At 41.0% G+C, this 27,353-nt stretch overlaps 1 protein-coding gene across 7 annotated transcripts in view; it reads right to left on the bottom strand.

Annotated features, from left to right (window-relative positions):
- Positions 1-7,376: 7,376 nt before the first annotated feature.
- The window catches only part of SMCHD1 (structural maintenance of chromosomes flexible hinge domain containing 1), a 165,415-nt gene continuing 145,438 nt past the window's right edge, over positions 7,377-27,353 (bottom strand). The window contains exons 46-48 of one of the 7 annotated variants that reach the window (XM_051851359.3): positions 15,263-15,421; positions 14,599-14,713; positions 7,377-13,436 (exon numbers count right to left, since the gene is read on the bottom strand). In XM_051851359.3, coding sequence (XP_051707319.3) covers positions 13,406-13,436; positions 14,599-14,713; positions 15,263-15,421 — 305 coding nt within the window. In that variant the 3' untranslated portion in view covers positions 7,377-13,405. Of the gene's footprint in view, positions 13,440-14,598; positions 14,714-15,262; positions 15,422-20,420; positions 20,548-27,353 lie in introns of those variants that run through there. The other 6 variants (XM_051851361.3, XM_008261120.5, XM_051851360.3 and 3 more) reach the window with 6 other exon arrangements.

Here is a 27,353-nt window from a genome sequence, read left to right as displayed (position 1 = left end):
TGATCCGAAGCCAGGAGCCAGGAGCTTCTTCCACATCTCCCACCTGAGTGCAGGGGCCCAAGGACTTGGGTCATCTTCTACTGCTTTCCCAGGCCATAGCAGAGAGCTGAATCGGAAGTGGAGCAGCCGGGACTAGAACTGGCGCCCATACAGGATGCCAGCACTTCAGGCCATCACATTAATCGCTGTACCACAGCGCCAGCCCCAAGTTGTGAAATCTTAAGTTCAATCATCGTAAGTCAGAGATTGGCTTGATGTGCAATCAGTAACACAGTCATTTAGGGAGCCATTTCATCACCTCAAGAAGCAGCTCTCCCGCTACCATCACCTGTCGTAGCTGGATGTGATTTAATTGTGTCCCTTCCTGCCTCCCACCAAGGTTCATGTGAATGGAGGCTTGGTCCTGAGGGTGGCAGGATTGGGAGTTGCTGTGGAATCTTTAAAGCTGAGGTCAAGTAGAAGGTCCTTAGGTCATTGGGAATGTGAGGTAGGTTTTTTTTTTTTTTTTTTTTTTTTAATTTATTTGAAAGAGTGACAGGAAGAGAAAGGGAGAGACAAAGAGAAACAGGTCTTCCACCATCTGGTTCACTTCCCAAACGGCAGCAATGGTTGGGGATGGGCCAGGCTGAAGCCAGGAGTCAGGAACTCTATTCGGTCTCCCTCCTGGGTTACAGGGCCCAGAGTACTCCCAGGTGCATTAGCATGGAGTTGGATTGGAAATGGTGCAGTTGGGCCTCAAATCAGTGTTCCAATATGGGATGTTGGCGTCACAGCACTGGTCCTGTGAGAAAGTTTTCATATGACCCCTTGGTACTTCTCTCGAGAGGGTTTGTTATAAAAGGAACATACCCAGCCCTCCCCCTCTCTCTTCCTGGATCACCATGTGCTCTTTCCTTCACAGGTGCTCCATCCTCTGCCATCCACCATGGGCTCCTCGCCAGAGCCAGTGCTTAGCCTAGGTCACGCCACTTGGACGTTACACCTCCCAAACTGAGCTCAATAAGCTTCTTTTCGTTCTAAGTGGCTTGTGTTGGGCATTTTGTTATAGTTTTTAAAAAACTGACCAATACACCATCTGTATTATTTTCTCAAAATTGCCGTACTGAAGGACTGAAAACTGGGTGCCTTAAAACAACAGAAACTGTTTCGGGGTTTTGGAGGCCACAAGTCCAAAATCAAGGTGTTAGCAGCACCTGCTCTAAGACTCCTTCCTTGCCCCTTCGGACTTCTAGCTTCTTGGTTTGTAGATGCATTTGTTATATGGCCACCTGTTCCCTGTGTCTTTATTCTCTTCCCTGTGTGTGTGTGTGTGTGTGTGTGTCCAGATTTCCCCTTTTTATAAGAACATCAGCTCCTATTGAGTTAGAACATATCCTAATCATTTCATTTTGACTACGGTACCTTTGTAAAGACCTTATTTCCAAACAAGAAATAGTGGGAGTAAGAACTTCAGGGCTGTATATATATATATATATGTATATATGTGTGTGTATATATATATATATATATATAACTCTCCATCCATCCTTAACCCTAAGCAACCACTAATATAACCACTAATATACTTTCTTGACAGATTTCTCTGAAAACATCATGCTAAGTGAAAGAAGCCTGTCACAAAAGATCACAAAATGATCCACTCACATGAAAATCAAAGTTTATGCATGTTTGTATTCCTTTCCTTTTTTTTAATAATATTTCCTTATTTAATAATATTTCATTGTATAGCTTTCAGGTATTTTGTTTATCCATCTGTCCATTGAGGGGCACCTGGGTTGTTTCCACTTTTGTATTGCTGCTATGAATTGTTTATTGTGAACATGCATGCATCAATTGGGTAAGTGTTTGCAGTTCACCCTGGAATGGAGCTTTTGGGTCACTGTGACTGTTTAATTACTTGAGAAACCATCAGTTTGTTTTCCACAGTGGTTAGACCACTTTACATTCCACCAGCAATGCATGAGGTTTCGATTTCTTTACTCTTTCAGCAACACCTGCTGTTATCTGACTTTTTGATTATAGTCATCCCACTGGATAGAAAGTGGTATTTCACTGTAGTTTTGATTAGCATTTCTGCAAATGTCTAATGATTAATTTTGTCTTGTTTAGAGACTCATTGACTCCAATTTTTATTTTTCAATTGTAAGGGCTCTTTATATATCCTAGATATAAGTCATTTATAAGATAGATGATTTGTAAATATTTTCTTCCATTCTTTGGATTATCTTTTTGCTTTCTTGATAGCATCCTTTGAAGGAAAAAAAATCTTAAAAGGTTGATGAAGTCTAATTTATCTACTTTTCTTTTTGCTTATTTTATTTTAAAAATTATTTGAAATTCAGAATTTCAAAGAGAGGGAGTGAGTGACAGAGAAGGAGGGAGTTTTTTTTTTTTTTTTTTTTTTTTTTAAGATTATTTATTTGAGAGGCAGAGTTACAGACAGAGAGAAGGAGAGACAGAGAAAAGTCTTCCATCTGCTGGTTCATTCCCCAAATGGCCACAGAGGCTAGAGCTGGGACAATCTGAGGCCAGGAGCCAGGAGCTTCTTCTGGGTCTCCCATGTGAGTGCAGGGGTCCAAGCACTTGGGCCATCTTCCACTGCTTTCCCAGGCCATGAGCAGAGAGCTGGACTGTAAGTAGAGCAGCCAGGGCATGAACTGGTGCCCACATGGGATGGTGGTGCCGCAGGCAGAGGCTTAACATACTATGCCACATCACCCAGCCCTGAGAGACAGAGAGAGAGAGAGAGCGAGAGCGAGAGAGAGAGAGAGAGGGATCTTTCATCCGCTGGTTCACTCCCTAGATGAACACAATGGCCAGAGTTGAGCTAGGTGGAAGCAAGGAGCCAAGAGCTCCATCCAAGTCTCCCATGTGGGTGGCAGGTGCCCAAGCACTTGGGCCATCTTCCACTGCTTTGCTCAGGCCATTAGCAGGGAGATGGATCGGAAGTGGAAAAGCGGGGACATGATCCTGTGCCTATATGGGATGCCGGCATTGCTGGCAGCAGCTTTACCTGCTACACCACAATGCCACCCTCTTTTGTTTATTCTTTTAGTGTCATACCTAAGAATCCTCCTCCAAATCCAAGGTCATTAAGATTTATTTCCATGTTTTCTTCCAAGAATTTGTAGTTTTCGTTTTGTATTTAGGTCTTATCCATTTTGAATTAATTTTTGTACATAATGTGACTTATGGATCCAATTTAATTTTTTTAATTTCAGACAGATAGAGGCAGGGAGAGAGAGCTCCCCAAATGCTCACAATAGCTGCTGGCTGGGGGTCAAAGCCAGGACTGAATCCTGGTCTTATGTGGGTGCCTGGAACCCAATTACTTGAACCATCACTACTGCCTCCCAAGGTCTGCATTATCAGGTGGCTGAGACTCAGAAACTGGAGGTTGGTATCAGACACAGACATTCTAGTATGGGATGTTGCATCTTAACCATTATGCCAAATATCCATGCGAAACTTAATTCTTTTGCAGGTGACTGTCTAGTGTCTCAGCACCACCTGTCAAAAAGACTATTCCTTTCTTTCTTTCTTTTTTTTTTTTTTGACAGGCAGAGTAGACAGTGAGAGAGAGAGACAGAAAGAAAGGTCTTCCTTTACCGTTGGTTCACCCTCCAGTGGCCGCTGTGGCCAGCGCACCGGCGCTGATCTGAAGCCAGGAGCCAGGTGCTTCTCCTGGTCTCCCATGCGGGTGCAGGGCCCAAGCACTTGGGCCATCTTCTACTGCTTTCCCAGGCCAGAGCAGAGCTGGGTCAGAAGAGCAGCAACTGGGACTAGAACCAATGCCCATATGGGATGCCAGCACTTCAGGCCAAGGCTTTAACCTGCTGTGCCACAGCACCGGCCCCAATCTTTTTTTCAAAACAGCTAATGGCTTGCCAATGTTGAGTTCTTCAAAGAACCGATTTTGTTTCATTACTTTTTTTACTTCCACTGTAATCATTATTCCTCCAACCTGCATTAACTAGTTTCCTCTTTTTAGTGTCTTCAGGTGACAGATTAAGATTCTTTATTATGTTGTTATTCATAGCTATAAATTTAACTCCAAGTAACATTTTGCATTTCCTAAGTTTGAGATGTTGTATCTTTATATTTTCTTAATTTCTCTTGATTCGGCAACCTCTGATTTTCTAGGATTGCATTCATCTCCACATGAGTTTCCCAAATTTTTGTTACTGATTTTAAATTTCATTTCATTGTGATCAAGTAACATTTTTGTATTAGTTCTATCCTTTTAAATGTGTTGATATTTGTTTTATAGCCTTGACTATCTTGAAGAATGTCCCATGTATACTTGAGAAGAACATTTTTGGTAGAGTGTTCTATAGATGTCTTTTTTTTTTTTTTAAAGATTCATTTTACTTGAAAGTCACAGTTACACAGAGCAAGGAGAGAGAGAATGTGAGTCTTCCATCCACTGGATCATTCCCCAGATGACTGCAATGGCCAGAGCTGTGCCAGTCTGAAGCCAGGAGCCAAGAGCTTCTTCCAGGTCTCCCACGTGGGTACAGGGGCCCAAGGACTTGGGCCATCTACTGCTTTCCCAGGCCATAGCTGACAGCTGGATCGGAAATGGAGTAGTTGGGTCTTGAACTGGTGCCCATATGGGATGCCGACTTTACCTGCTACACCACAGCACCGGCCATTATAGATGTCTTTTTAAGATTTATTTGTAATAAAGGCCCAGTGACACACAGACCTTTTACCTACTGGCTCATTCCTCAAATGGCCACATTGGACAGGACTGGGTCACGACAAAGCCAGCAACTTTATCCTGGTCTCCCATATGGATGGCAGGGGCCCAAGTACTTGAGCCATATTCTGCTGCCTTCCTAGGTGCATTAGCAGGAAGTGGGACTGAAGCAGAATACCTGGGACTCGAGCAGGCACTTGGTTATGGGATGCTGGTGTTGCAGATGGTGGTTTAACCTGCTACACATCGCCAGGCTTCCATTTGTTATTTTCTGCTTCATGTATTCTAGAGTTCTGCTTTCAGGTGTATATGTAATTGTGGTATCTTCTCGATAGTTTGTCCCTTTCATCATCATAAAATGTTCCTCCTAATCTCTCACATTTAAAAGTCTATTTTGTCTGGTTATAGTAAAGCCACTCCAGATTTCCTATGGTTTCCATTTGCATAATCTTTTTTTTAACCTTTTGTTTGTTTGGGTTTTTGACTCCAAAGTGTGTCTTCTACCAAAAGCATATAGTTGCATTTGTAAATTAAATCCAGTCTGGCAGACTTTGCCTTTTTTTTTTTTTTAAAGATTTATTTATTAATTTGAAAAGCAGTTACAGAGAGGGAGATACAGACCTTCCATATGCTGGTTTACTCTCCAGATGGCTGCAACAAATAGGGCTGGGCCAGGCCAAAGCCAGGAGCTTCTTTCAGGTTTCCCATGTTGCTGCAGTGCCCCAAGCCACTTGGGTCATCTTTTGTTTTCCCAGGCCATTAGCATGGAGCTGGATCAGAAGGGGAGCAACCAGGACTCAAACCGGCACCCATATGGGATGCTGGCACTGCTTACCTGCTGCACCACAACACTGGTCCAGAACTTTGTCTTCCTTCTGTTGTCTATGTACTTCAGGCTTCTTTTGTTCCTTTAGCCCTCCTTTCCTGTTTTATTTTGCATCAAGTAAGTTATTTCCTAATGAATTGGCTCAGAATGCCCTAACAAAGTAGCACAGACTGGGTGCCATGAACAACAAATTTCTCTCACAGTTCTTGAGGCTGGGAGTATGAGATCATGGTGCAAGCATGGTCAGGTTCTGGACAGGGCTTTTTATGGCTTGCAGATGACCACCTTTTCACTGTATCCTCACATGGCAGAAACAAAAGAAAAGGAGGGAGGCAGGGCTGGGGGAGAGATACCCTCTTTTCTTATAAGGTCACAGTCCTATGAATTATAGCCTCAGCATAACAATTTAACTAACCTCCTAAAGATCCCAAGTAAATTTAGTTTTTTTAACTACAAACCTGGCCAAATATAAACATAAAAACTATTGGGCATAATGTGCAAAAAGGCATACAAAAGAGTTTTACTTCACTCCAAAATTCAAACAGGCTGCTATTTTATTTTTTTTTACCTTGGAATAAGAAATCAGGAAAAAGTGCCTTTTATTTATTTTTTTAATTTAACAGATAGAGTTAGACAGTGAGACAGACAGACAGAGAGAAAGGTCTTCCTTCCATTGGTTCACCCCCCAAATGGCTGCTAAGGACGGTGCTGTGCCGATTCAAAGCAAGGAGCCAGGTGCTTCCTCCTGGTCTCCCATGAGGGCGCAGGCGCCCAAGCACTTGGGCCATCCTCCACTGCCCTCCCGGGCCACAGCAGAGAGCTGGACTGGAAGAGGAGCAGCTGGGACTAGAACCTGGCACACGGGATGATGGTGCCGCAGGCAGAGGATTAGCCAAGTGAGCCACAGCGCCGGCCTCAGGAAAAAGTTTTGTTCTGTTTTAAATCACTGTGACAAATTTCAAATTATCAATCACACTACACAGGACACATGGCTGGGTCATTAACTTTTCCTCCAATTACATTCTTTCAGAGTAAAAGTATAGAAATAAATTCTGGAAAAAAATTTTAATTGTCCTTATGTTTTACTTATTAAAGCCTTCAGTCAACTGTTAGTTTCTGGCACAACACAGACCTCAGGTATTTGCTCAAATGTAGAAAAGGAGTCACAATATCTTAGTATGCTGAGAAAAATCCTTAAACAAATCCAACTGTAAAATATAGATGAACTTTAATTGCTGAGAATCATCCAGGATAATTTTTAACGGGTGGAAAAACTCCACAAAAAATGGATATAAATCCTTAAGACCTTATTTGATAGTTCTTTCCAATACTATTATGATGAACAAAAATTACAATGCTAGATAATATTAGTTAAATCTGTCATTTTAAACAATAAAAATTGAAATTTGTTGCTTTAAAATGAATTTGTTGTTTTCTAATGAAAAAATATTTAAAAATAGCATTTGTTTTTAGATAGCCTTCATGCCTTAGACTTGACTTATAACTCCCTCCTGCTACAATGAATCACAAAATCAAACCAATTTCACATATTAGATGTTTTCAAGTGTAGTTAAAAAGTCAATTTTCCAAGCGTTCTTACCTATTATTTTCATAGCATCTAATGTCTAAGGACTCCAAATATTGGTAGTACTATGGAGGTCAATCTTTCCTATATCTATTTTTATTTCTAAACATTTCCTATATCTATTTTTATTTATTGTTCTTTCTTCAACAACATTGTTATTAAATGAGTTCCAAAAATAAAGATAGGTTAATATCATAATAGTTCTTCTAAGGTAACTTACATGAAACTTTCAATTTCTAAAAAGAAAACACTTATCTATTCAGTAGGGAAGAAAACAATCCTGTTTATTAACCTCACTGCATATTCAGAAAGGATTAAAAAATACACACATTTCCTGGGACACAAAACTGTACCAAAGTATTTCCTTACAAAATAACTTCACAGACCAACAGTCTTGGACTTACACAAAAACATATATACTGACACACATTAGCTTGAATACACAATTCAAATATTTTTGCAGCAACTGTCTACCAGATTCTTATTGCATTAATAGAGAGTATGTTTCTTTAATCTCTTAAAAATAGTAATAAAAAATTACAAAATAATGTAAATGTAGAATTAAGGCTGAGACTATATAATCTAGTATTAATAAAGTCAGACAATACTTATAAAAATTGTTGCTGCTGCATATTTTATATATATATATATATACACACACACAGGATATGTCTTCAGAAATTTGAAATGCTACCTTTTACAAGTTCACTCATCAATTTAATGTTTTTCTATGTATCTCAATATTTGAATTCCCAGATACCTGTGCTTTTTCTATTTTTATCCTGAATTCTTCATTGAGTTTCCTCACATATTTACAATTAAATATCTAGCCTCTAGAAGCTTCCTTACACAAAAGACAAAACATCTTGTTAAATACATTCACACAAAAGTAATAAAAAGGTTGTTTTCATGAAATAGTTCTAACATACTCATAATTATACTGAAAAAACAGTACATATATTTTTTCAGGATTAATAAATGCTATGTGCCATTTTATAGTCATTGCCATATTAGCATATGTTCCTTTGACACATTTTCAAGACAATGATGACCAAAGTGTATGAAGACTGAAATAATCCGGTAAATTCATATTGTCCAGTGAGATTCATAAAATTGAATGGCTGCTTCCAGTCTCATCCAGATATACATGGAAATTCATGCAAATACTGGTATTGTCCCCAGAAATATTCAGTCTCCTAAGTCACCTCTTGGTCTTCTGAAACAGAGATGCAGAAAGCAGGGAATTCTTAGTGAGACCAATGGCCCCCTCTCTGTCACCTTTCACACATCTGTTTTGGTTATAATCCTGGTCAAGGTGGAAAAAGAAATCATTATAAGTTTTATGTACCAAAGGTTTTCTTGCACTCCCATCATTTTAGATGCTTAAATATCCAATGGGGCTATGCAAACAGATTTAATTAAGTCCTTATGTAAAATAATTTCCTTCACATGTGTGCCAAAGAAAGCCTGAAAATAAAAGTGGAGAGAGAGAGAGAGAGGGAGGGAGGGAGGGAGGGAGGGAGAGGGAGAGGGAGAGGGAGAGGGAGAGAGAGAGAGAGAGAGAGAGAGAGAGAATGAATGAATGAATGAATCAGGGAGTCTAATTTATTTGAAAGGTAAAGTAACAGAAAAAGTGGGAGCAACAGAAACAGATCTTTTATCAGCTGGTTCACTCCCCAAATGGCTGCAACAACTGAGGTTGGGCCAGGCCTAAGCCAGGAGCTTGGAACTCCACCTGGGCCTCCCATGGGGGTGGCAGGTGGGAGTACCTGAGCCATCATCCACTGCCTTCCCAGACATAAATTAATAGGCAGCTGGATCTGCAGGCAGCAGCTTAGTTCACTGTCTCACCACACTGGTCCCAGTGATTGGGATTTTGTGGACAACATGCCATGCCATGTATAAAGATTAAAACTGCTGCACCACAATGCGGGGCCCCACAAATAAACATTTTTAACTTCATTTTTTTCATTTAATTCCTCCCACCCCCCCATATTTATTTTATTTATTTGAAAGGTAGAGTGACAGATTGAGAGGGAAGGACAGAGAAAGACTGATTTTCCATCTGTTGGTTGATTTCTGCACTGGCCACAATGGCCGGGGGCTGGTCCAGGATGAAGCCGGGAGCCCCGAACTCCATTTGGGTCTCCTGAAGCAGAGCAGCCAGTATTGGAACCAGAGCTCTGATATGGGTACCAGTGTTGCAGGTGGCGGCTTAACCTGCTGAGTCACAACACTGGCCCCCTTTTCAATGAACTGGATGAAATGCCCTCTGATATACACATATATATGTATATAATATATAATTTATATAAGTATTTTGTATCATAGTTCTTTGAGTGGGATTATCTCAGACCCAAATTTTGCAATTTTCACTTACCTCTCCTCTTAACTTAAATGACCAATTTAAGAATTAACAAGAATTACAATTCTTCTTACATAAATCACAAAATAAAGAAAAGCAAAAGGAAAAGCATTTAAAAATATCCATAATCTCATCTGTGTAGATGAACACAGCCACACCTTGGTGTATATCCATACAGATACATGTTTTTTCAGATGTATCTAAATATTTTTAAATATTCTGATTATTTTGAGTTATACTTGTTTAAGATTTAGGTACAACAGGCAGATTGGGGATGAGAAAAACTTTAATTAAGCAATGATTTTAACAAATTCCCCAAAGATAAGCAGGATATAAAAGGAAGGACGCCATTAGTGGGAATATCTCCAAGTTTTAATGGAGAACTTCTAAAACTGACACCACAAAGCTAAAAAAGAAAAAAAAAAGAGCAGGGTTAGTGAACCTTGCAGGCTTTGCTTTAAATGACTGGAGATCGAAGTATCAGGCTGCTAGCTCCTGTAGGCCAGCATCAGATAGGGCTTTACGGTGCTCACAACTACACTAAAAGCCAACAACTATACCAACATTTCATAATGAATTACCGACACTCTCCAATTTTCTGGTGGCAACTTTTCATACCTGGGAATAGGAACAAAGCTTTCAAAGTTTGGTTGAAAACTTGTTATTACGGGTTGTGGCTTCCTTTCCTTTTTGATTCTGCTCTTATCCTTCTATTTCTCATTCTATGTTGGACTTTCATTTTTTTTGTTCTACTTACTCATTCCGAGTGCTAAGTCTGTCTGGGGTTCCATGGGCAGACTACTCCCATTGTGTGCAGGTGTGGGGAACTTATTTCTGCCAAGGGTCACTTGGACATTCACAACATCACTCAAGGGCTATACAAAATTATCAACTTAAAGACTAGCCTGCTACAGATTTACTGAATATGGAGTCTTGTCTGTGGTTGCTTTGACATGCCCAGGCCAAATGATTTTTGTGGGCCTTTTATGGCTGTGGGCTGGACATTCCATACCCTGGAACTTTATAGAATATTGACCATTTCCTCCTCCTCTTCTATTATATTCTAAACTTTCACCCATTTTACTATCACCGGGAAACTTCAATCAAATATGAAGACAGAATGAAGGTATTTTCAGACATGAAGGGACTCCAATTTTTTCTACACACTTTCTCCTAAGGAAGCTTTAAAAGACAGGAAACACATGCAATCCACAAAATGGTGACTTCAACACAAGAGAATAGACACGGTGGGTCCAAGAGGGCAGACTCACAGGAGGCCCATACATTAGGATCAGTGGGTCAAGTCACAGCTCCTCCGCTTCTCATCCAGCTTCTTGCTACTGTGTCTGGGAAAGCATAAGGGGATGGCCCAAGTACTTGGACCCTGCTACCCATGTGGGAGGCCAGGGTGGAGTTCCTGGCTCCTGGCTGGCTTCAGCTTAGCCCAGACCTGGAAGTTACAGCCAATGGGAGGATCAAACCAGAGGATGGAAGATCTGTTTCTCTGTCACTCTGCCTTTTAAATAAGTAAGTAAACCCTTAAAATCAAAATCCCATGTATTTAAATCATTATAATATTCTTTCTGATGCTAAATTTCCCCTCTACTTTCAACATCTCTCCTTCTAATGAGAACTGCAGTCTTCTCTCATTCTTATTTTAGTAGCTTTTTCCCTAATTTACTTTAATGGAAACTTATTTTAAGAAACATCTTATCCTCTACAAGCACACAATTTTAAGTATAAGAGATATCAGTAAACTTAAAACATAATTTTAAGTTACAACATAACAGAGAGGAGATTGTTGCACAACATGGCCTCCTAGTTTTTTCAACTACACCTTGTTCCCCTCTCTTTTGCCCACCGTGCTCAAATGACTAGAATATTTTCAGTTTCTCAAACATGTTATGCTTGTTACTTTCTCATATTTCTCATGCCTACCACTTTTTTTTTTTTTTAAGATTTATTTATTTATCTGAAAGGCAGAATCACAGAAAGGCAGAGGCAAAGAGATAGAGGTCTTACATCCACTGGTTCACTACCCAAATAGCCTCAATGGCCAGAGCTGGGCTGATCTGAAGCCAGGAGCTTCTTCTGAAGTCTCCCATGTGGGTGCAGGGACCCAAGGACTGGGTCATCTTCTACTGCTTTCCCAGGCCATAGCAGAGAGCTGGATCATAAGTGGAGCAGCCAGGACTCAAATCAGCGCCCATGTGGGATGCTGGTACTGCAGACAGCGGCTTTAGCCGCTCCGCCACAGTACCAGCCCTTTACCTCTCTTTTTGACTGACATCAATCCATACTATGGCTGACTCCTTCAGGGCTTTTCCTGATAAGTGACATTGTTTTCCCACTATTTTCTGAGACTTCAGTTTTTTCTTGCCTCACTTTCAAAATCACCCCTTTCTTGTACAGCATTATAGAACTCCATGTGGGCAAGAAACTTTTTATTTGAAAGGCAGAATGACAGAGAAAGGGAGAAATAAAGAAAGAGCTCTTCCATCCTCTCATTCAGGCCAAAGCCTAGAGCTAGGAACTCCTTCCTGGTCTTCTACAATGGTGGTAGTGGCCGAGATACATGTGCCATCTGTCATTGCATTCCCAGGTGCACTAGCAAAGAGCTGGATGGGAAGCAGAATAGCCACCAGGACTCTAACTGGTGCTTCGATATGGGATGCCACTTCACAAGTGGTGGTTTAACCCACTGTGCCATGCTAGTTCCCCCATATCACTTTCATTCATGCAGCAACACAAAGCATAAAATGAGCATTCAAATCCATACATCCAACAGATACTTGAAAAGTTAACAGAAAATATACATTATAAAAAATAATTCATAGGTTTCAAAAAATTCATTGCACCAAAACACAAACTAATCTTTTAATTTCACTTTCCATGTGCTTTTTAAGGAACTCTAGAATTTACGGAATGAATGCAGACAGGGCAGTTTTCACGGAATAAATGCAAACACCACCCTCTAATGGGAACTCGTTTATGGGAAACGTCAGGTACTGTCTATAACAAATCCTTTTGAAATGATGTACAAAAATCCCCCAGTACCATGGTATCCTGTGAGACACTAATTATTATCTAATATAAAAAGACAACTCTTATCATTGTTTAGGCCACAGATGGCTGTGTTCATTTTCTGTACGGTATCTTGACTTTTCCAAACCAAAAATTTAACCAATTTTAAAGTAAGTAACATACAAATGATTTTGCAGTTCTATGCTTATTAAGTCGTTGATTCTATAAAGCAGAATGTAGTATATGTGAAAGTTAAGCCAAGCAACAGAAAAGCACTTTCATTTTTAACAGCTGGTGACTTCTGTGACATAAAAATAAACTGCTAACATTTCTAACTAAGCAAAAATCATTTAGCAAATTGGATATGCTAGGAGAGCGAAATAATTGCCTTAATTTCATTAGTTTCACTTAGGTTCTAAGTTTATAAAAACACTTATTTGAAAGGCAGAGACAGAGAGCTCTTTCATCAACTGGTTCATTCTCCAAATGCCTGCAATAGCCAGGGCTGCACCAAGCTGAAGCTAAGACCCAGGAACCTAAATATCTGAGTAATTATCTGCTGCCTCCTGGATCTATATTAGCAGGAAGTAGAAACTGGAAGGACAGAACGAACTTGAATACAGGAATTCTGATATGGGATGTGGGTGTCTTGACCACTGTGCCAAATAACTACCCCTCTACCATCAGATTTTTTTTTAAGCTTTATCCTAGCCTTATCTTTTACTTACTTATTTATTTATTTATTTGAAAGGCAGAGTTACAGAGAGGCAGAGGCAGAGAGAGAAAGAGAGAGAGAGAGAGATCTTCCATTTGGTGGTTCACTCCCTAGATGGCTGCAACAGCAGGAACTGTGCTGATCCGAAGCCAAGAGCCAGGAGCTTCTTCCGGGTCTTCCTTGTGGGTTCAGGGGTCCAGAGACTTGGGCCATCTTCTACTGCTTTTCCAGGCCATAGAAGAGAGCTGGATTAGAAGTGGAGTAGCTGGGACTTGAACCAGTGCCCATATGGGATGCCAGCACCGTAGGCTGGGGCTTTCACCTGCTGCGCCACAGCACCAGCCCCTACCATTAGTTTTATAAAATATTAATTCTCACAGAAGAGGGAAATTAAAAATAAACTCATTCTCTTTTTTTTTTTTCCGTTGGTTCACCCCACAAGCGGCTGCCGCGGCCTGCGTGTTGTGGCCGGCGCGCCGATCTGAAGCCAGGAGCCAGGTGCTTCCTCCTGGTCTCCCATGTGGGTGCAGGGCCCAAGGACCTGGGCCATCCCCCAGTGCCTTCCTGGGCCACAGCAGAGAGCTGGACTGGAAGAGGGGCAACCGGAACAGAATCCGGTGCCCTAACTGGGACTAGAACCCGGGGTGCTGGTGCCGCAGGTGGAGGATTAGCTTAGTGAGCTGAGGCGCCGGCCAACTCATTCTATTTTTAAAGTATGATGATACAGAGTGGGTGTTTGGTCAAGTGGTCCTTTTTTTTTTTTTTTCAAAGATTTATTTTTATTTATTTGAAAGAGAGGGAGGGATTGTCCATCTGCTGGTTTACTCCCCAAATGGTTGCTGAAGCCACGAGCTTGAAGTTTTTCTCAGTCTCCCATGTGGGTACAGGCGCCCAAGCACTTGGGCCATCATACACTGTTTTCCCAGGCCCATTAGCAGGGAGCACGACTGGAAGCAGAGCAGCCAGGTCTTGAACTAGTGCCCATATGGAATGCCAGCATCACAGGCTGTGCCTTATCCTCCTACGCCACTCCACCAGCTCCTGCCCAATAGTCTTTAAGACACCTATATCCTATATCAGAATAACTGGGTTCAATATCCACTTCTGGATCCTCCCTCTAGCTTAGTGCTAACGCAGAACCTGGGATGCAGTGGTGATTATTTAAGTAATTGGGTTCTTGCCATCCCCCGGGAGACCTGAGTAGTGTTTCCAGTTCCTGGCTTCAGCCTTGGCCCAGTCCTGATCATTGCAGGAATTCAGGTAGTGAACCAGTGGATGGGAGTTCTCTTTTTCCATCTCTTAAATGAATTAAAAAAAAAAAAAAGTTTGATGACCCAAGAGCTTTGATTAAAAAATAATTCTCACGTCATAATGGACTCACCTATTTTGTCTTGTAGCTTCTCTTCTCATTCTTTTAGGAGGAATTGGACAATCTACTACCTCAACCTTTGTTGAATGGCGTAATGAGTCATTACATTTACGTGTGGGAGTCATACCTGTAAAAGATGGAAAATGTAGAAAATTAACTTAAAAAAATTGGATTATGTATTTAAAAGAAAAGCAAATCATACTAAATCATACTTTTTGAAAAAAACAAAAAAAAGATTACTTCTTTTAATGGCAGTGTGACAGAAAGAGAAAGAGAGAAAGAGAGAGAGAGAGAATGACAATCTGGTGGTGCATTTCCTAAATGGCAGGAATAGCTGGGGTTGGGCAAGGCCGAAGCCAGAAGCCTGGAATTCCATCCAGGTCTTCCACATGGATGGTAAGGGTCCAAGTACTTGGGCCATCTTCTGTTACTTTCTCAAACTAGCACTCTGATGTGGGATGACAGCGTATCTCCTCTGTGCCACAATGCAAGCTCCTAAATATATCTTAATTTACAGAAGAAGAATTAATATGGAGAAGGCTTTATTAAAACTTTTAAGATAATTGTCTATAATCGTTATTGGATGAGTTAGAGGTTAACAATTTCTTCTATTAAAGGTCTCGATCATTTACATTTTTTAGTTTTGTAGTTGGACTCTCTGATCATAAATAAATACCTAGTTTTTGCTCTATTATTTTCAGATTTTTCTCTTGTTCATCAAGTTCTTGCTTTTTCTTCTTCATATCAGGAGTGTGAAGGTACTCAAGTTGACCATTAAGGTCTTCATTCACAGTGCCCAGCTTGCACACAGCAGAACGATACTGCTGAAGAAGCTCTGCAAAGAAACCAAAGACATTTGATTAAAACTACTGATAGCATAACAGCCCCATCCTTAAAGAGAAAGAATTAGTGACACTGGGATTGTATTATAGTGACATCTGGAAAATACTTTAAATACCATAAAATATTCAAGGTAAACAAATGAAATACAAGGTTGTTAAATTTTACTTTATTGTTTTAGTTAGCAAATTTATAACTGTATCAGGAAAGAGATTTCCACATAAAAGGGCTCTGTCAATTGGATCAATCTGTCAGTGAATGTGCAATGCATTCAACATTGTAATATTAGAAAGATTATGAAAACTGACAGTAATAGGGGGTTTCTAGTAAAAACAGCTGTAAGTTTAACTGTGATGTTGAGCATCCTATATGTCAAACTTGGTAGTGCTGTAACTTATTAAGTATTTCCATTCTGATAGAGAGAGGAGAAAGAGAAAGAGAACCACTGCTTTCAACAAAGCATTACCTTAAATACAGAATTCTTTCAAAAACACATTTAGTGAAATACTTAACTTTCAAAAAACTTAATTTTCCTTCAATGACTGTCTAAAAATGCTTGTCTGCATAGTTTACTGACACTAAATATTTAATCCTGTGATTATATATTCTAGTCAAAGGATTAGACTACTATACATGGGCCAAGAATGATTTATCTTGTTTTAAATGCTTATATTATATATATTATACATACATATAATTAAATGGTTATAATACATATTAGATAAAACATGAGCTATTATATACTTTAGAGGTTAAGAATCTACACCTAGAAAAAGGAAACCAACACACATGCTATAAGTATATTCACATACTTAAATATAAATTCTGTACACGTAGCTGAGTGATGACAAGGTTCTTAAATTCTTCATTCTTCTATGACTTAACAGAAACTCTAGCAAAAAGGTCTGTAGAAAACAGGTTGGTTTTCTCATGATAGTACTTTAAATTTCACATTCATTTTTCCAAGTACATAATACAATATTTATTTTGTATGTGAATGGGTTACAAAATTATGTCCAAACCAGAACATCAGTGATGTATTCCTTACACAAAATATATAAAAATTTAGGTTACTGGAGTCAGCACTATAGTACAGCGGGTTAAGCAACTGCCTGCAACACTGGCATCTCATATGGGCATTGGTTCAAGTCCCAGCTTCATTTCTGTTCCAGCTCCCTGCTAATGAGAAAGCAGCTGAAGATAGCCCAAGTGCTCGGGTCCTTGCCATCCACGTGGGAGATCCAGAGAGAGTTTCAGGTTCCTGGCTTTGGCCTGGCCCAGCCCTGGCTGTTGCTTTGGGGAGTGAGCAAGCAGATGGAAGATCTTTCTGACTTCCCCTCCAATCCTTTGTAACTCTTTCAAATAAATAAATGCTTTAAAAAACAACAACAACAACAAAAAAAAAAACAACCAGGCCATTAAAGGTAGAAATCTGTTTTACTGTAATAGATACTAAAGATTCTTTTTAAATACCCAAGAAATTGGCATATTCAAAAGCTTTAATATAACATCAGCCTTATTCATATAAATGTTTCTTCTTTAAATGCAGCACATTTTATGCATAAATGGACAGTAGCAGTTTCATAGCCCTTATCAAGGCCCAGTTTTTTTTTTTTTTTTTTTTACATATAAAGAATGAATTCAGGCCGGCGCCGTGGCTCACTAGGCTAATCCTCCGCCTAGCGGCGCCGGCACACCGGGTTCTAGTCCCGGTCGGGGCGCCGGATTCTGTCCCGGTTGCCCCTCTTCCAGGCCAGCTCTCTGCTGTGGCCCGGGAGTGCAGTGGAGGATGGCCCAGGTGCTTGGGCCCTGCACCCCATGGGAGACCAGGAAAAGCACCTGGCTCCTGGCTCCTGCCATCGGATCAGTGCGGTGCGCCGGCCGCAGCGCGCCGGCCGCGCCGGCCATTGGAGGGTGAACCAACGGCAAAGGAAGACCTTTCTCTCTGTCTCTCTCTCTCACTGTCCACTCTGCCTGTCAAAAAAAAAAAAAAAAAAAAAAAAAAAAAAAAGAATGAATTCATGTCTATAGAATAATCTTTCCTGATTTATCTAACAGAATGTTGTCAGACAGGAAAAACAGGGTGAGTATTTGGTCTGGTGATTAGGCCAATGGTTGGAATACTTGTGTTCCCTGTTTAGAATGCCTGAGTTTGGGACCCTGGCTCCAGTCTCAATTTCAGCTTCCTGCTGATACACACGGAGTTTGGGTCCCTGACATAATGTGGGAGGCCTGGATTGGATTCTCAACTTCTGGCATTGGCCTGGCTGTTTCAGCTGTTGTGGACATTTGTGGATTGAGCACGCAGATGATTGTGCTCTTTGTGTATGTCTCTCAAGTAAAATTAAGAAAATCTTTTAAAAAAGAAGAATTTTAAAATCAAACTTAACTGTTTATAAATCATTTTAGAGCTTGTGTATTGAACATTTTTGAAATTTCAATGATTTGGAAAAAAACTGATGAAAATTTACTGTGATGTAAACAACAACATATTTTAAACAATTAGTTCATATAATGGAAAGAACTTCAAGTTATGATGTATTCATTTCTGTACAACATATATTGAGAAAGACAGATGAGTAGATGACCCCCACGTATGCAGGACAATGAACAATGTAAGCAAAGCTACTCAAAATAACACAAAAGGATTGAAAAGTATGTCTGAAGGGCTGTTGTTAGCTAAGTGCTAAAGAACTCAACTGCCCAAACATGGATTGCTTTAGAAGGCAGAAAAAATTTCCTCACCATTCAGAGTTAAGCAGTTGGAAGGATAAGTACATTTTCCTAAACAGTGATTACGATTCTTTACATTTTGTGCTCCACATGATTCCGAGAACTTTATTGATAGAAAACTCATAAACAACTTTGATTGAAGAAATATTTGAAAAAATATATCAGAATTCCTATCTTGACTTGCTTAAAAAATAATCCAACTAGATGAGAGGAAGATTCAAGTTTTCAGAGGATAAGTACAAATGAAAGAAGACTAGCAGTTATGATAAGTCAGAGGGTGACAAGGCCATGTAAGTCCCTCATACTGCTCATTCCATAATAAAACACTCTTCTCTGAAAGCCACAGTATTTAGTTGGCCACTACTTAGGAAAGTTTTAAGAACGGCTTTATTTAAAAAAAAAAAGAAAAAGAAAAAACGGGCTACAACAATTCAGAGTTTAAAATTAGAATAAATTAAGCACGATATAGCAAACTATAATTAATGGTTAATCTAGCCAGGCATGCAATAGTTTGGGACATATGAACACAGTAAAAATGTTAATAATTTTGATGATGTCATAATTATAGGCCATATATTAATTCTTTTTTTAAAGATTTATTTATTCATTTCAAAGTCAGAGTTACACAGAGAGGAGAGGCAGAGAGAGAGAGAGAGAGAGAGAGAGAGAGAGAGAGAGAGAAGTCTTCCATCCACTGGTTCACTCCCCAGTTGGCGGCGCGGATCTGAAGCCAGGAGCCAGTAGCCAGCAGCTTCTTCCGGGTCTCACACGCAGGTGCAGGGGCCCAAGGACTTGGGCCATCTTCTACTGCTTTCCCAGCCCATAGTAGAGATCTGGATTTGAAGTGGAGCAATTGGTTCTCGAACTAGAGCCCATATGGGATGCTGGTGCTTGAGGCCAGGGCATTAACCCGCTGTGCCACAACGCTGGCCCCCATATATTAATTATATAAGTTAAAATGGTTTTCCTCTCTTCAGTTGGTAGTAACATCTCTCCTTTCTCTCTTCTAGCCACATCTTGGCTTCTACAGTGTCCTTAGTAATTTCCTTTGCATTTCTTCTCTCATTTTTTTAAAAAGTTTTTTTATTTATTTGAAAGTCAGAGTTATAGACAGAGAGATCTTGCATTCACTGGTTCACTTTCCATATGGCTACAATGGCCAGAGCTAAGTTGGGCCAGGATGAGGGCAGAAGCCAGAAGCTTCCTCTAGGTATACCACGTGGGAGAAGGGGCCCAAGCCCTTGGGCCATCTTCTGCTGCTTTCCCAGGCACATTAGCAGAGAGCTAGATTGGAAGTGGAGCAACGGGGACTCCAATTGGAACCCATATGGGATGTTGGTGCTGCAGATGACGGCTTAACCTTCTATGTTACCAGCCCTTCTTTCATTTTAAAAGTATTTCTACTTACAAGATTACTACACAAATCTTACGATACTACTGGAAAGAAGAAAGGTTGGGAAAAAAACCAGTAGGCTAAAGATCTCACTTTTTTTTCTTGGCTTTTCATTTCACAGGGTTGGATGTTTAAATTTTAATGTCTGATATTCCTATTTTCCACTTGCCTTCATGAAAATTAAATGTTACTTTGTCACAGACATTCCCCAGATTGTAAATTCTATTAAAGCAATTAAAATTTATTTTTTTTTCTGAGAGATTTATTTATTTGAAAGGTAGAATTACAGAGAAGGAGGAAGAGACAGTGGGAATCTTCCATTTGCTGGTTCACTCCTGAGATGGCCACAATGGCAGAGGCTCGATCAGGAGCTAGGAGAATCCAAGTCTACCATGTGGGTAGCAGGGGTCCAAACAAATGAGCCAACCCCACTGCTTTTCCCAGGCCACCAGCAGGGAGCTGGATTGGAAGTGGAGCGTTCAGGACTCAAACCAGTGCCCATATGGGATGCCAGGATTGTAGGCGAGGCCTTACCCACCACTCCACAATGCTGACCCTGAAGCAATGAATATTTTTAATGTTTTGCTTCAAAACTCATGTGTGAATTTGAAACTGTTTATTTGGGCATGCTTCCCAGAAGATCAATTATTCAGTCAAAGGACATGAATATTAAAAAAAAAAAAAAAAACTGAGTAAGGGGCCAGTGTTGTGGCACAGTAAGTTAATTAGTGGCCTGCAATGCTGGTATTTTATATAGGAGCGCTGGTTTGATTCCCATCTGTTGTGCTTCCAATCCAGATCCCAACTAATGCACCTGGGAAAAGCGTCAAAGATGGCCCAAGTACTTGGACACCCGCCCCGCTGTGAGAGAACTGGATGGAGCTCTGGGCTCCTGGCTTCAGCATGGACCAGCTTTGGCTATTGCAGCCTTTGGGGAGTAAGCCATCAGAAGGAAGCTCACTCTCTCCATCACTCTATCTTTCAAGCAAATAAATCTAAAAAAAAAAAAAAAAAAGTGAGTAAAATTTTCTGATTATAAAAATGATAAAATGTCAAGGAACAACTTATTATTTTATTTCTTTTAGTGTTTTTTTTTTTTGGTTCTACTTAATATCATTGGTTAAACTCTTTAATTAACACACAATTATTCTTAGGTGTTTAAATTTAACTGAAAAGTGATCCCCGTTAAATATAAGAGTGGGAATAAGAGAGGGAGGAGATGTACAGTTCGGCACATGCTCACGTCGACTTACCCCTAATGTAGAGCTAGAAACGTGCCAGGGGATTCCAATTCAATCCCATTAAGGTGGCATGTACCAATGCCATCTTACTTATTAAAGTGATCAGTTTAAGTTCATTACTGATCAAAAAGATAGGATTAAGTTTCAAAGGGATTACATAAATAAGACCAGTGTCTGCAAATAATTGATAGAATTGAAAAGGAGAGAATGATCCTACATGGGAATCAGGATAAACAGCAGACTCATAGAATGGCAAATGCCCTAAACAGCACTCCGGCCTCAAAATCAGCCCTTAAGGCATTCGGATCTGGCTAAAAAGCTCATGAGAGTATTTCAGGCATGGAAAGCCAAGACACTCTGGCAAAACAAACAAACAAACAAATGAACAACCTAAATCAAAGATCTCTGTGAGATCCCAGAGGAAAGCATGGGCCATCAAAGAAGGAGGTACCTTTCTCTGAAGGGAAGAGAGAACTTCCACCCTGACTATAACCTTCTCTAAATAAGATCGGAGTTGGCGAACTCAAGAGGCTTCCACAGCCTTGGCAGCTCATGACAAGAGCCTCGGGTAATTACTGAAGTCATAAATAAGAGTGTCAATTGTTAAATCAATAACAGGAGTCACTGTGCATTTACTCCCCATGTAGGATCTCTGACCTTAGTGTGTTGTACTATGTGAATTAACGGTAAAACTACTATTCAAACAGTACTCTATACTTTGTGTGTCTTTGTGGGTGCAGTCTGTTGAAATCTTTACTTAGTACATACTAAGTTGATGTTCTATATATAAAGATAATTGAAAATTAATCGAGGCCGGCGCCGCGGCTCACTAGGCTAATCCTCCCCCTTGCGGCGCTAGCACCCCGGGTTCTAGTCCCGGTTGGGGCGCTGGATTCTGTCCCAGTTGCCCCTCTTCCAGGCCAGCTCCCTGCTGTGGCCAGGGAGTGCAGTGGAGGATGGCCCAAGTCCTTGGGCCCTGCACCCCATGGGAGACCAGGATAAGTACCTGGCTCCTGCCATCAGATCGGCGTGGTGCGCCGGCCGCAGCACACCGGCCACAGCGGCCATTGGAGGGTGAACCAACGGCAAAGGAAGACCTTTCTCTCTGTCTCTCTCTCTCTCACTGTCCACTCTGCCTGTCAACTGGGGGTAACTGGGACAGAATCCGGCGCCCCGACCGGGACTAGAATCCGGTGTGCCGGCACCGCAGGCGGAGGATTAGCCTATTGAGCCGTGGCGCCGGCCTTCTACTTACTTTCAATATGCAAGTACACATGCACTGATCTGAACTTGGGGAAACTATATAACCTTTAGGAGCCTCAATTTTCTCATTTGCAAAATGAAGACAACAGCAGTAAATGAGATCGACTGACAAGGTTAGCAATATATCTCCTACACAGTAATCTCAAACATTAACCATTACTATCCGATTGAAAACTAGCCTGTTCATGCCATGTATCCATTATTCTATCAGCCTTTGCATTTTCTTGATTTTAAAAGACTGTTTAAGAACTAAGTGGAGTAGCTGGGACATGAATCACTACCCATATAGGATGTTGACATTGCAGGTAGTGGCTATAATCACTATGCCATGATAGCTCCCCCTTTTCCATCTTCCATGCTGCTTTAAAATTTTATATAAGCTGGGCCAGTACTGTGGTGTAGCAGGTAAAGCTGCCACCTGTGGCACTGGCATTCCATTCGGTGCCAGTTCCAGCCTCAGCCACTCCACTTCCCATCCAGTTCCCTGCTAATGCACCTGAAAAAGCTGCAGAAGATGGCCCAAGTGTTGGGGCCCCTGCACCCACTTAGGGGACCCGGAAGAAGCTCCTGGCTCTGGCCTAGCTCAGATCTGGTTGTTGCGGCTATATGGGAAGTGAACCACTGGATGGAAGATCTCTCTCTAACTCTGCCTTTCAAATAAATAAAAAATAAATTTTGGGGGCTGGTGCTGTGGCTCAGCGGGTTAACACCCTGGCCTGAAGCGCCAGCATCCCATATGGGTGCTGGTTTGAGACCCGCCTGCTCTATTTTGATCCAGCTCTCTGCTATGTTCTGGGAAAGCAGTAGAAGATGGCCCAAGTCCTTGGGCCCCTGCACCTGCATGGGAGACCCAGAACAATCTTCTGGCTCCTGGCTTCAGATAGGCGCAGCTCCGGCTGTTGTGGCCAATTGGGGAGTGAACCACTGGATGGAAGACCTCTTTTTCTCTCTCTTTGCCTCTCCTCTGTGTAACTCTTTCAAATGAATAAATAAATCTTAACCACCTCCCCGCCCAAATCCTTTCTCTGCAAGATAGGGACATATATTTTACATAAGGTGGTTAGGGAAGCTCTCCTGAAGATGTGACATAGTACAGAACTGGAAAGGAAAGAAACCATGTATATACCCAAGCAAAAACATTATAGGTAATGGAAGCACCTAAAAAGATTCTTTTCTTTTCAATACTAACCTCTTCCTTTGTAATGGTGCCAAAAGCTTGCTAAATATGGATGAACAGTGTTAATTTTTCTTTTTCTGTGCTGCTTTTAGAGATCTGCTACTAGTGTTATAAGATGCCCTTAGTAATCTCCATGTTTATCTACATTCTGTAACAATTTATATTCAAAATTCACTTTTTTTTTTTTTTTTTTGCCCAGGCAGAGTGGACAGTGAGAGAGACAGACAGAGAGAAAGGTCTTCCTTTTCCATTGGTTCACCCCACAATGGCCGCTGCGGCCAGCGCACCATGCTGATCCGAAGCCAGAAGCCAGCAGCCAGGTGCTTCTCCTGGTCTCCCATGCAGGTGCAGGACCCAAGGACTTGGGCCATCCTCCACTGCACTCCTGGGTCACAGCGGAGAGCTGGCCTGGAAGAGGAGCAACTGGATCAGAATCCGGTGCCCCGACCAGGACTAGAACCCGGTGTGCCGGCGCCGCAGCCGGAGGATTAGTCTAGTGAGCTGTGGCGCCGGCCTCAAAATTCACTTTTCAAAAAAGCTTTATTTGAGAGGCAGAGTTATAGAGAGAGATGGAGACACAGAGAGAGATCTTCCATCCACTGGTTCACTCCCTAAATGGCCTCAATGACAGGGGTGGGGCCAGGATTTTCATCTGGGTCTCCCATGTGGGCGCAGGGACCAAAGCACTTGGGCCATTCTCTGTCGCCTTCCCAGACAACACCAGGGAGCTGGATCAGAAGTGAAACAGCGGGGACTCAAACAGCACCCTCATGGGATGCCGGAGCTTCAGGTCATCGTGGTTTTAATCCACTGAGCTAGCCTCTTAATTCACTTCTAAAAAACCTATAGGATGGATTTAATTTTTGAACTCTTCTTCAAGTAATGGTCTACATAAATCCTCTACCTTATTTAAATCAATTTTGCTCATTTGCTATTTTCCATGATTCCGTCCTTTTCATTTGAAGGTAAACATATCTGTATTATAGAAACATGAAAAATGTCTGAACTACTCTGAGCCATTTCTCTTTCATATTAGTTTCTGATCTAAAATCATAATCATGAACTATATAAAGTTTTATTACTGAAATGGTTGTTTTCATTTCTTTTCTTTTTTCATTATTGTTTTACAATACCTGTGCATTTGCATGAGGTACAATGGCATTTTGATAAATTTATACAATGCTTAATCAAGTCAGGGCAATTAGCATATCTATCACCTCAAACATTTATCATTTCTTTGCATTGAGAAATTAAAAATCTTTTCTTCTAGTTATTTTGAAACATAAAATTTTTAACTGTACTCACTCTACTGCACTAGAGAACATTAGAACTTAATTCCTCTTACCCATTGACATTTTTCTATCGGATAATCAACCTCTTTCTAGTGCTACAACCCTATTAGCTTTCCTGCCTTCTAATCATCATAATTCTATTCTCAACTTCTATGAGATTCCCATACTGGGAATAATTTTTCTTCTGTCTTCTGTAAGTCATTTGAGATGAGTAATTAGCTTTTTCTCTTTTAATAAATCATTAAGCTTGTAGATTTATATTTGGTGTCAGCTATCTTCCCGTCTTGTTTTTTTTTAAATAAATCTTCATGTCTTTTAAGCCCAATTTATAATGTTCTTTTTCTATTTATTTAATCTGGTTCAGCAAAATCATTTTTTTCCAAATTCCACTATTTGGGGTTGCTTTTGTAGAAACTAGTAACTTACTATTTTTTAGTTCATTACACCATGTTTAAAAATGTACCCTACTGGGGCCGGCACTGTGGCCCAATGGATTAATGCCCTGGCCTGAAGCGCTGGCATCCCATATGGGCGCCGGTTCTAGTCCCGGCTACTCCTCTTTCGATCCAGTTCTCTGCTCTGGCCTGGGAAAGCAGAAGAAGATGGCCCAAGTCCTGGCTGGGCCCCTGCACTGCGTGGAAGACCCAGAAGAAGCTCCTGGCTTCTGGCTTTGGATTGGCACAGCTCCGGCTGTTGTGGCCAATTGGGGAGCGGACCAGCGGATGGAAGACCTCTCTCTCTCTCTACCTCTCCTCTCTGTGTAACTCTGAATTTCAAATAAATACATAAATCTTTTTAAAAAAATGTATCCTACTTTATTGGGGCTGGTGCTGTAGTGTAGTGGTGGTAAAGCCGCAGCCTGCAGTGCTGGCATCCCATGTGGGCGCCAGTTCAAGTCCTGGCTGCTCCACTTCTGATCCAACTCTGCTATGGCCTGGGAAAGCAGTAGATGATGGCCCAAGTCCTTGGGCCCTTGCACCCGTGTGGAAGAGCAAGAAGCTCCTGGCTCCTGGCTTTGGATAGGTACAGCTCTGGCTGTTGCAGTCAACTGGGGAGTGAACCAGCAGATAGAAGACTCTCTCTCTCTCTCTCTCTGTAACTCTAAGACTTTCCAACAAATAAACAAACCTTAAAAAAAAGTACCCCACTTTAAGTAAAAAACCATTTGTACCATTTGTATTCTCTTTGTAGCTGAGTAGCAATTTTATCAACTGAAACCATGACAGATTTTTGTGATGTAGTCTATAAAAATCTAAGAAGGCATTGGTATTAGAACTTTATTCCATAAGAAATTCTTTGTTGAAGCTAGGATTGTGGCATAGCAGGTAAATCTGCGGCCTGCAACACTGGCATTCCATATGGGCACTTGTTTACATCTTGGTTGCTCCACTTCTGATAAAGCTCCCTGCTAATGGTATGAGAAGGCCGCAGAGGATGTCCCAAGTCCTTGGGACCCTATACCCATGTGGGAGACCTGGAAGAAACTCTTGGCTTTAGTCTGACCCAGCTCTGGCCATTGTGGCCATTTGGAGAGTGAACCAACAAATGGAAGAACTCTCTCTCTCCCCCTCTCTCTGTAACTGTAGCTTTCAAATAAATCTTCAAAAGAAAATTTTCTTGTTTTTTGACTACTGAGACATCATGGATTAATGATGTCTTATTACAATGCTTTGGTCTCTGTATCAACTGTTTTATGTCAAGCATTTCAACTGTGTCATTTGCAGCCGGCTGATTACTTTTGCACCTCTAAATTGGAATGCATTCTTAAATGTTGTCTGATCTCATGCTAAGTCTTTTTTTTTTTTTTAAAGATTTATTCATTCTTTTGAGAGGCAGAGTTACAGATAAAAAGGAGACACAGAGACAGAGTGATCTTCTATCTGCTGGTTCATTCCCCAAATGCCCTCAATTCCACAGTTGGGCCAGACCGAAGCTAGGAGCCAGGAGCTTCTTCAGGGTCTCCCACGTGGCTATAGGCACCCAAGCATTTAGGCAATCTTCCACTGCTTTCCCAGGTCATTAGCAGGGAGCTGGATGGAAAGTGGAGCAGCAAAGACTTGAACTGGTGTCCAAATGGCATGCCAATGCCGCAGGTGGAAGTTTAACCTGGTATGCCACAGCGCTGGCCCCTGGAATGCATTTTTTATCAAAATGAATTTATCATTATCTTATTAGTGCCTGTGCCTGAAGAAACCTTTGGCTTTAATATTGTACTTTGCTTTTTCTCTACAATGTTTACATTTCCTCTTTTCTAATTCTTTAATTTTCCCTTGGACTTTTTTTTTTTTTTTAAGATTTTATTTATTTGAGAAGTAGAGTTACAGACACAGGGAGAGACAGAGAAAAGGGTCTTCCATCTGCTGGTTCACTCCCCAAATGGCTGCAACGGCCAGAGATGAACCAATTTGAAGCCAGGAGCCAGGAACTTCCTCCGGGTCTCCTACACAGGTGCAGAGGCCCAAGCACTTGGGCCATCTTCCACAGCTTTCTCAGGCCATAGCAGAGAACTGGATTGGAAGAGGAGTGAGCGGAACTTGAACCAGCGCCCATATGGGATACCGGTGCCACAGGCGGAGGCTTAGCCTAGTGTGCCACAGCACCGACCCCTATACAAGGTCTTATTTTAGTAATCTTACTTTATAATATGTATTCACCTAATAATTTTTTCTTTCTGTCTTATGATCTGATTTTACTTATTTATTATTTTACTTATTTATTACTATTTATTAAAACCTAATTTTCTTCAAAAATTTATTTATGTGAAAGTCAAAGTTGCACAGAGAGAGGAAAAGACAGCAAGAGAAGGAGATCTTCCATTCACTGGTTCA

This window comes from Oryctolagus cuniculus, chromosome 10 (assembly GCF_051225735.1).
Source record: "Oryctolagus cuniculus isolate XC-2025 breed Fujian yellow rabbit chromosome 10, ASM5122573v1, whole genome shotgun sequence".
NCBI lineage: Eukaryota > Metazoa > Chordata > Mammalia > Lagomorpha > Leporidae > Oryctolagus > Oryctolagus cuniculus.
The sequence above is the reverse complement of the archived record's forward strand: the minus strand, read 5'-3'. Positions and strand labels throughout refer to the sequence as shown.